Genomic DNA, 9977 nt, shown 5'->3' on the forward strand with positions numbered 1-9977 from the left:
TAATTGCTAGCATCTCCGGGGGCTGCCCGCTGCTATCCTCTCTGTGACCACTGAGGCGTTCCTGGAGTTCGTTTACTGCGGCGGTTTGATCAGTCAGGCACCTGCTGTTGGGAGGAGTGAGGACGCCGGTACGGTAGAGCATGTCCAATTGCTGGAAGTAGGGACAAGTCTTTGAATTCTCTGATCGCCGTTTGGAGCTGTCCTTTGTCTTTCGGAAGTACTTGTTGATGTTCTCCCACTTCTCCTTGCAGCGCTTGGAGCTCCGGCTGTATCCCATATGTCCCATGCTTGTGGAGATCTCCTCCCATAACGGGCCCTTAGCACCGGGCTCCTGGAACTTCGATTCCATCCCGCTCCTGAGACGAATCAAGGCGTGCACCTCCTGCTTTGGCCACCTCTTGCTGTTGGGATCGAAGTGCTCTTTGAAGTCCTCATCCTGCAAGTCCGACTGCTGCTTTGCAACCGGAGTTATGGCTTGCGGAAGCTGCAGCGTCTGGCCAGTCACTTTCTGCAGGAATGCCACGAGCGCAGCATCCCGGGTCGCCGCAACTGACCGCTCCTGCGACCGAAGCTCCTGCTCGCGCTGGATCCTCCCCAGCTCATGCTTCCTCCATGCGTCATCCTTGAGCAGCCTGTCCTGCTCACGCCTGTCTATGGCCTCGAGAAACTTCCTGTGCATGGAATCCTGCTTGTCCATGAACTTGCGAATCAGGTTCTCGAGGAACAGCATCTGCGAAGCCCAAGACTTCCTCTTCCGCTTCCTCTTGTCGTTCCGGTCCGGTTCGTCGTACTCCTCGTCATCGGTATCCGAGAGCAAGTTCGCAGCGCCGTCGCTGTTCTCCGAAAATCTCTGGCCCGAGGAATTCGCTCCGTTGGTCGTCGTTGGCGCCATCCCACTTCCGCTGGACAGGAGGAATGGCCCATTGCTGTGATCCTCGCCTTGCAGCAAATTCGCAGCGCCAGCTCCAACTGTGGCTGGGCCACCACCTGCTCCACTAGAATTAGACCCATACAAAGCTTCCAATTGCGCAAAAAATCGGTAGCATTTTCCATCCTGTCTACCGGCTTTGCCACCTTTGGTTTTCTTGTAGTACTTGTGGACGTTCTCAAACTTTTCCTTGCATTTTTTGGCGCTCCTCTGGAATCCCAGCTCGCCAAGCCTCCTGCGAGATCGTCACAAATGCTGGTCAGTCCAAAGAAGGAAGAATTTCTCACACAACGAGGACGCGAAAGTCCCTTTTTACACACACAAGAAGTATGAAGGCTTTACCTCGCCATGAGTGTGAATCTCATGGGTTTCAAGACAGGATCTCTCGCAAGCACGCAAGCAATGAAACAGGAGTTATGGGAGAGAGAAGCGAATTATATACCTGGAAACTTCTTCCCATAGCGGCGCCTTAAGACCAGAATCCCGGAAGTTTGCGTCCATCTCGGTCCGGATCCTTATCAGCGCCAATGTCTCCTGCCGCGGCCATCGATTGCCGCCAATTCCTCGCTCCTCGCCGGTGGTCTCGTCGTCGCCAATCGTCGTGAGCGTCTGCCTGTAGGCCGCGCTGCCGCTTGGAGATGGCCGCGTTGCGATGGGCGATGGCGCCTCGGCCGAGTCTGGGCTGAGTCCTAGCTGCTGGACGACTTGCTGCTGCTGCTGCTGCTGGGTGTGGAGGTGATGAGACTGCTGAATTCGCTGGTGTGATGCACTGGAGCTTTGGAGATGGTGGTGCGCCGCCGCCGCGGCCGCCACTGCTGCTACCGCGTGTTGCTGCTGCTGCTGCTGCTGCTGTGAGTGATGGATTTCCTGGGAAGAGATCGAGAACATGTGATGCGAGGCGTGGCCGCCGCCAGGCCCCCTCCCGACCACGAATTGCTGCACGTCGGGAGGAACTCCATACGTTTGCATCCTCACGGACGCCAAAACGGAGCTAGCGAGCGCGTGTCGGTCAGATCGAGATGCCGCTTCTTTGCATCGATCGAAATGTCGCCAAGACGATTCCAATTCCGATCGATCTGCTGCCGCGCAGCATTCACTGTATCTTTGGAGCTCCGCCGCGTGATATTACGGAGCTTCTCTTTCTCCTCTCTCGCTCTCTCTCTCTGTGGCCGCGACGATTTGCGTTCTTTACTGGCAAAGATTGGAAAGAAGGACCGATTCGAGGGGAAAGATCAAAGATTCGAGGCGAGAGCAGCTAGATTGAGTGAAATCTCGATCGGGGACACACACGACAAACATCATATCACGGAACAATTCAAGAAAAGCGCTGCAGAAAAAAAACTCTGAAACAGTGGACTTCTCCGCGCCGGGACCCTGCGATTCCAGTGTAGGGACACTTGAAAAAACTCGCTAAACCCTAATGATCACCGCGCTTCCTCCGCCATAGCCTCTCTCTCCGCTCACGCTCTACATCATCAAACCCTAGCGAGGGCTAATCTACACAGCTGGAATAAATTTTTTTACATTCACTTAAAAAGAATGCTTTGCGTCGCGCGCACAAGAAGAAAGAGGCGAGGTGGAGGTGTAGCTATGGCGGAAAGAAAACCGGCTCAGCCAGGAAATTCGGCCACGTGTCGGTGGCGGGGCTCGCGACCGGTGGGTGCCGGTAACCGCCTCGCTCAAGAGCGTGGCCGGGAAACCGGCTGGGGTCGCCAAGAGGGCGGCCGGCCGGCCTGATTTCCCGACAGGTTTAAAGATAAACAACACCCGGGGTTTGGGGTTTGACCGGTGGCTGCCACGTGGCGGCATTTTCGTTGAACGCGCAGCCAACGGTCATTATTGTTAACTAATCCCGCGCGGGGCTGCCAGAGGCCCAACGTGCGTCGGCTTGAATGCGTGGCGGGATGACGTGGATCCCACCTGGAATATCCCCTCCAACAGACATGGCAATGGAACTTCTGTGTGTTCCTCTTGTCACGAACAAGGCAAAGAATGCGAGGTTTTGGCTCTGGCGTTTAAGGAAATCTAGAGACCCATTTAGAAAAGAGAGAATTGCGTGTGTGGTGGTGGGTGGGTGAGAATGATCCCGAGTCAAATTCCATGGGCTCGGCAGCAGTACTTAGTGCACATTGATGGGGAGTACCACGCCCATGCAAACAGTGTGGGCCAACTTGCCCTACAACCAGGGGGGGCTCCGTGCCCTAGAAATTGGGCCCTGGCCATTCTATTTACTGGAGCCGCCCACATATTTTGTTTTGTCGTGTCCAGACTGGCCACTGGCCACATGCCATTCCCACCGCCTTGACATGGTCCACATTCATAGCTGGCGCGCGACCGGCCGGCCGGCCGGGCACTGGCGCAGCGTCCGTTCGTTTCGCCACCGTCCGATGGACACACCCGGAATATCCCCCACATTGATTTGGCTGTCAACTTCGATGCCATGGAATCAATCATGGATTGGACTGGCATCTGGAGAGATTCCAAGGGTAGGGTTTGTTGCAACGATGGCGATGGAGGATGTTAAGTATAACTTGCGAATCGCGATTTGGATGGTACTGGTGGATGACCTAAAAACTCCAGAATATGCTAAAGTGAGGTTAACAAAATAACTGTTGACATCCATGTGAGAGGATTTGTCGTGGCATTTCTGGACAAATTGGCACGGCCGGCTTTGTTTGATTTAATCTACTATAAAATACGTGGTTAGTGGGGAAGCATGTTTCGCCGCCCCTCAAATCATCATGTGTTGGCGTAAACTATACGGGGGGAATGTAACACCGCAACACAACGAGGCCACCACCACGTAAGGTGGCCCACAAACCAAAATTCCAAGAAAAACCAAAAAAAAGGTTTTTTTTTTTTCTTTTTACTTTATAGGTTGATATTTTATACTCGAGATTGGCTTCATGTGCCACAGCCAATAATGTTCGTGGCCATGTGAGAAAAAGCCAAAGGTGGATTGGAAAAAATCAAACCAAAGCAAAACCCATGGGTCCCAAGGTTTGTGACACTTCCACGGGTTAAAATACTTGTATGCGATGCGTCTCGAGCGTGGCGGGCAAAAACAAAAGCGGGCTCGAATAACGTACGCGGGCACTTGGTACGAAGATCGAAGAAGCGCTTGCCATTCCTTGACTTTTAACTCTCTCGTGGTCCCCTGCTTTGGCCCCTCGCTGGTCGTACCATAGCTCAATAGCAAACGTACCAGCGATGATCGATGGAGGAACCGATGATCTGTATGATTGGAGCGATGATCTCTTCATCGTCTCCTTCTCTGGTAACGATTGTCTCGTCGCTTTCTCTTCGTTTGAATCAAAGCCTGTCTGGCTGTCGATCATGGACTGCTCGTCGAGTCCAAGTCGTGTGTGATCGACTTCGCTGGCGTTGATCACTCTCGTTGCTTCATGCGTCTTGTCACGAGTGTTGTCTTCCTCCTCTTTCCCAGGAGCATTGTTCATGGAAGGAGACCACTCCGATTCAGTATTTCATCGCATGACGTCGCCTAGATTGACGTAAGGAAAAAAAAAAGAGAAGAAAGAGCTGTTTTTTTTTACCGTAGAGTAGTAGCGTGCCGTCAAGTGTACAGGACGTGTTCTTAGAGCGACAAAACCGATCGTTCTCTCCCACATTGAAGATTCTGACGTTACTACGAGATGAATCCAATCCGCACGCAATAATTGAGGTGGCCCTTTCCTCTCGATTCACTGCGCTGCTGAGGTCTCCGCGTTTTTGTCTTGTTGGAAACTGTGGCAGAAGATTGCTAGCGGAACCCGAATTTGTTTGCCACCCCGAGAGGAAACCAGAACAGCTTCACTTCTTCTTCTTCTTCTTGTCTTTCTTTCCACCCTTCTTATCCTTTTTCTTTTCCGGTTTCTCGGCGTCGACCGGTCCCAGCTTCAGCGTAAGCTGCAAGAATGAATAGAAATAGCACCCAGCATTACGTTACGTTACTGTGAAGTGAAGAATTTTTACCTCCGAGAGAGCAACTTGTGCTGCAGTCCACTCGAGCTCTAGGCATGAAAGTTGATCGGACAGCAGGGCATTCTCCCTGCAAATGGCGGACACTTGCTCTGCGGTGGTTGCTCGCCACGTTGTTGTTTTCCCTGAAAGCTGCCCCCACTGCGGTCTCGGAGTCATTTGATTAACTTTGTTGGCAATCTCGTCGATCTCAGCTTGCGTCTCCGAAAGCTTGCCTTCCAATTCTAGCATTTCAACCTTTGCTGCGCAATATACAGTCTTCGGCACGCTGCAGGTGGTGACAAAAGTTTTAACATGCGAGTAGGAAATTCCAAACCTGTCAGACGCTTCCACACGTGCAGATTCAAGGAAGGACTGCGTGTGTTGCAACTCGTGGACCAGTTGGGAGTACTGAGCTCGTAGCTTCTCGTGCTTTTGCTTCTCGACATCCTGCAGCAAGTGAACCGTTGAAACGGCTGGCATCTAGAGCGATGACGTACCTTCTCGTATGCTATCTCCCGAGCTTCCAGAACCAGCACTCTTGCTTTCTTCAAGTCTTTCTTCAAAACCCTCGACTTACCATGCAATATTTTCACCTGAAATGACCCAAAAGGAGGCTTTGAAAAGTGCAGTCAGCGAGTTTTCATGACATACCTTCGATTTCGCGGCTTCCAACAGGCTTATCGTGGTGTTTAGCTTAGTTTGCAAGTCATTGCTAACAGCTTCTGCTGCCTTTATCTGGTCCCTCAAAACCTGTCCAAGGCAAACAAGAATCTATGAAGCTGTAAACTAAACATACCTGTATGTGCTCTTCAATACGGAGAATGTCGGCCTGCCTTGCTTGGAGCTCTTCTCTCCATTTCTGATGTTGCTCCTCCAACTCCTTGTTCTTTCCTTGCAGTCTATTAACGATCTCAAAGTACGGCAGCTGATAATGGCTCTTGTTAGACAAAACAGAGAAGGGACTTTTTAAGTACCTGTTCAAACGTCGGTGTAGTACCGGGTGGGACGACATAATGGCTGAAGATGGCATGCTGAAGCTCGTCTTTTATATGAGACAGAACTCGAGAAAAGGGCATGCTTAGTTTGCATATCTCGTTGAAAATCTGCCATCTCAACGTGTGTTTTTCAGTTCTAGAAGAGGAAAAAAAGGAGAGCAAAAGTTACCTCCCAGCATACAGCAGTTCTGTGCACATCCGGAATTCCAGGCTCGCTCTCCCGCTCCTTGAGAAGCTCGGCGAGTTTCACCTGGAACAAAGAGTTCACAAAAAATCCCAGAAAGAAAAACTTGTTTGTTACCCAAAAGCAAGTGTGTGCACCTCACAGTACACTGCCGAGGACCGGAAATTCGCAGCGCAGGAGGATGGCTTCCTGTCCTCGCCGCTGCCCTCCTCGTCGGCGCAAATGCACCTCACCACTTTGTCGTCGCTACCCGCCCTGCGCTTGTGCGATCGCTGGTCGCAGTGGCACTCGCGCTGCCCCAGCGATTTCACCTCGGACGACGGCGCCGACCTGATGAGCCGCGGCGTCTTCTGCCGCGCCGTGGGCGGGAGGAGGCGGAGCAGCGCCTCGTGAAAGGAATGCACCGGCTTGCGCGTGAAATCCAGGCGCTCCTCCAGCGTCTTCTGGCTGATCTTGCTGATGGAGCCGCGCCGCGCGGGCGGCTTCATCTCCAGCGTGGGCAGCATCGTCACGACCACACGCCACGAGCCCTAACCTTCCGGAAGCCCTAGATTCCAAATTACGGCGGGAGACCACGAATATTCGCAATGTAAAACTTTTGTGTTGTTATTTCCAAAGAAGATACAAGATCTTTATACAAAAGTGTGAGTTCTATCACTTCCCCACTTTCCCCAAAAACTTCATGTTGAGGATCTTCACGTCCGTGCCTGTTCGTACAATGCCGTCGTCCGAATCGATTCCTATCAGCTTACCGCTAACGCCTCTAAACTCGCCATACACGACCTTTATCCTATCATTCTTCTCCGGCTGCACAATCTCTATCTCCGAGTGGCTCACCGTCACCGTGTCGTCGCCGATCGAGAGGCGACAGTAGCCGTCCTGGTTACACACACATTGCGTTACGCTCACACCAGCAAAGAGCAAGAATCGAGAAGCTCGACTCACCGGCAAGACCTCCTCAATCACTCCAATCATCGTGTCGCCATTGCGTCTCAGGGTGACCATCAGCTCCGGCAAACCCCATTGCTTCTCCAGCTCGTGCATGTTAAAGCCTGTAACGATGGATCCATCACCAACAGCTGGGAAGATTAAACTTGTGAACACTTTACCGGTAGCTGGAGATGTAGGATCCAGAACTCCGCTGCCTGGTGTCATTGGTTGGCCGCCGGGAGTTCCAGGGACAGCAGGAGTCATAGGCAGAGCACCAGGAGTTCCAGGGAGATATGGGCTTGATGGATTGCCTGCAAAAGGAACACTACAAGTTAGACTGGATTGTGATGAAAAATGAATATCAATACCATAGTGAGCGACGGCTTCAACTGGCGAGCCAGAATCAGCATAACTCCCAGGAGTATTTGCCCACCCAGAGCCAGGCGTTGGTGCTTCGTATGATCTAGTCGCCAGTGGCGTCCCAGGCTGTTGCATATATTGTGGGGACGTAGTGTGGGCGCCCCAGCCGGTGTCGTCCCTGGAATTTTACAGGGAATTAGCATGTCTGTCCTTGACACGGCTAAGGATAGTTCACCTTAGAGGAGTTGTCGGATTCCAGGCCCTGTCACGCATTGGAGTTCTCATTCCATCATGAATGGGCGTCGCTGCAAAAAACAGACTTTGATTATATATTCTTTCCATTTTCGCTGCGGTACCTGATGAGTCCCTCATAGGTGTCATGTATGCAGAATGCATAGGCGTCCTGGAAGGATGCACTGGGGTCTGACTTCCCATGCCGTAGCGTGTAGGCTCCCTGAGAGAGAAAGAAAAAAAAAGAAACTCAGTTTCGTCGCATGGTTATTTGTTGAACCTGTACCTGAACGAAGATTGCACGTCTCCAATGTCGGAGAGAATGTCACGGTCGACTGGCCGTTCAAGACGTTAAGTAAACAGAAGACTGGTATTTCAGACTGTCGTACCTGTGACGATCTTCATTTGCGATTCCAGCTCTATGCGTACACTTCGACCACCACTAGCATCAACCACACGTCCCCGATAGCCTTTATAAGGTCCAGTTCTTATCTTCACACTTCGACCAACGTAGTTATCGTTTCGCCGACCAGGATTGCTCACGAAGCCTGATCATAACGACTATCGTTTAGAAAAACTTCCAAAATTCTATTACTTACCACTTGGAGGACCGTACGGACCCCTGACTGGACTTCTCCGTGGAGATTGAAGGAATTGAGAAGGAGGTTTCAAGGAAGAAAATGCAGCGGCTATATGATTCTGCATAGCTGAAGGTTAAACGCTACTCATGCAAACCAAAGCACACTACCTGTTTGTCACCTCTGGAGCCACCCAAAGCTAGGCAAGATGTTGCTCGAACACAAATAAAACCTCCATTTTCAAGATGTTGCCGGTCTTGTACAAAAAGAATGCCCCGATTTATATGCTCTACAACCCCTTGCTTACCCTGAAAAATAAACTCGATACCAAGACATTTCTACAACTTAACCAAAATACCTTGAAAGGTCCAGAAACAACTCGGACAATGTCTTTCACACTCACGACATTTGTATCCCGATCTTGCGTGTTTATCATTTTGTTGTATAATCTTTTCCTGAGATCTCGTTGTTTGACTGTAATCACTTCTTGTTTGTCAGGTGTCCCCTTGAGTACCTGTAGATACACACATATTAGAAAAGTAACAGCTGATTTTTGAAAAGTTACCTGACATCCATCAGCCTCAATCCTTACAATCACACCAACCGTCATTGGACTGCAAATCAACACATTCTCACACATGAGATAAATTAGAAGAAAGAGAAACATACTCCAGCGCAATGAGATCGTGAAGCTCGAATTCTCCCAGCTTGGTTAGGCCACAAGTAACCTCAGATGTTTCAACAATGCTATCCCTAAACACGCGGACCTGAAAAAAGAGTAGCACATCAGAACCAGCAGCCAGGAATGCGGCGTTTCTTACGTCTTCTTTCGTGGTGTCAGAAAGAATAATAACAGAGTCTCTTTCAATCTTCACAATCATCCCCGTTGCTCCTTCATGCTTTCCTGATGTAACTTTCACATGGTTTCCCGGTTCGAAGTGTTTGCTAAGTTGCTTGATGTGAAATCTAAGCACATCCTGCAATCCAAATAATGTGTTGAAATAAATAAAAATGGTTTTCAAATGCTTACCTTCAATCCTGACTTTTTATCAGGACGAATCTCGACGTTATCTTCGTCCACTTTCTCGACAACACCCTGAATCCCTTTCAAATCTCCTTCTACGGCCACCACTGTGTCGCCCTTCACAAACTGACCACGCTTTCTCGAGGATGACAGCCCAAATGCGTCCACGCTGTCGTCATCACCAGGTTTTTGAAAGCTTTGAAGCTCGTCCAATGAAGGCATGACGTCCACGGCGTTTAAAGTTTTCAGTGATACGTTCTTTATAAGGTACCCATCCATAAACTGCATATTTGCCACTTGCTCGTAATGATCACCACGAGCATCACGTCGTCTCTCGATATGCACCTTCATTTCTCTGGATGAAAGGGAAAAAAAAAAAAAAAAACTCAAAGATGTCCCAAGAGGGAAAAGTTTTACCTGAGTTCTTGCATAACAAAACGTTGAGGTGGCCTTACAGAAAAACCTTTTGATTTCGGAATTTCTTTTCCTTCCTGAAGGTAATTCCGAGTTAGAGTATCCAAGACAAACAAACAGTGCACTTACAAGTTTGGCCACTAATTCTTGAATCTCTACCCGAGGAACAAGCTTTATCCTTGCTCGCTGTCGAACGTGATCAACGTCAAGTACCTGTTTGACAAAAAATTACAACAAAAAACTATTCAGCAGCCTCGTAATACGCTTACCCGCGCGAGATCTCCCTTGTAGAGGCCTGTTTTGACTCGCACCCAGTTTTCCTTGTCAATGTCAAAGGACTTCTTCTCTACAGTCAGTACGTCTGTCATTTCTT

General features: G+C 50.1%; 2 protein-coding genes and 1 pseudogene across 3 annotated transcripts; all 3 read right to left on the minus strand.

The window, feature by feature from the left end:
- Positions 1 to 7: 7 nt before the first annotated feature.
- On the minus strand, positions 8 to 2491 carry LOC9663410 (trihelix transcription factor GTL1; the record flags this gene model as incomplete). Its single annotated transcript, XM_024667206.1, has 3 exons — positions 1371 to 2491; positions 1075 to 1163; positions 8 to 987 (listed from the first exon to the last, which is right to left on the minus strand). Coding segments are annotated over exons 1-3 (1596 nt in total), but the record flags the coding sequence as incomplete, so codon positions are not given.
- A 1375-nt stretch (positions 2492 to 3866) lies between these two features.
- LOC9663401 lies at positions 3867 to 6552 on the minus strand. Of its 2 annotated transcripts, XR_002991313.1 has the most exons (10): positions 6185 to 6552; positions 6053 to 6133; positions 5863 to 5991; positions 5685 to 5813; positions 5540 to 5638; positions 5386 to 5481; positions 5223 to 5335; positions 4901 to 5174; positions 4483 to 4834; positions 3867 to 4430 (listed from the first exon to the last, which is right to left on the minus strand). XR_002991313.1 is itself a non-coding variant. In XM_024667202.1 (9 exons), exons 3-9 carry the CDS (start codon positions 5962 to 5964, stop codon positions 4739 to 4741), a joined length of 909 nt encoding a protein of 302 aa, XP_024522970.1. In that variant the 5' UTR covers positions 5965 to 5991; positions 6053 to 6133; positions 6185 to 6552; the 3' UTR covers positions 4457 to 4738. The 2 variants fall into 2 exon arrangements, 1 of the variants encoding a protein (XP_024522970.1); XM_024667202.1 differs by lacking the exon at positions 3867 to 4430 and having other exon boundaries at positions 4457 to 4834.
- Positions 6553 to 6648: 96 nt separating this feature from the next.
- The window catches only part of LOC9663402, a 6065-nt pseudogene continuing 2736 nt past the window's right edge, over positions 6649 to 9977 (minus strand).

The sequence above is a fragment of the Selaginella moellendorffii genome, unplaced genomic scaffold, assembly GCF_000143415.4.
Source record: "Selaginella moellendorffii unplaced genomic scaffold, v1.0 SELMOscaffold_163, whole genome shotgun sequence".
NCBI classification, from domain to species: domain Eukaryota; kingdom Viridiplantae; phylum Streptophyta; class Lycopodiopsida; order Selaginellales; family Selaginellaceae; genus Selaginella; species Selaginella moellendorffii.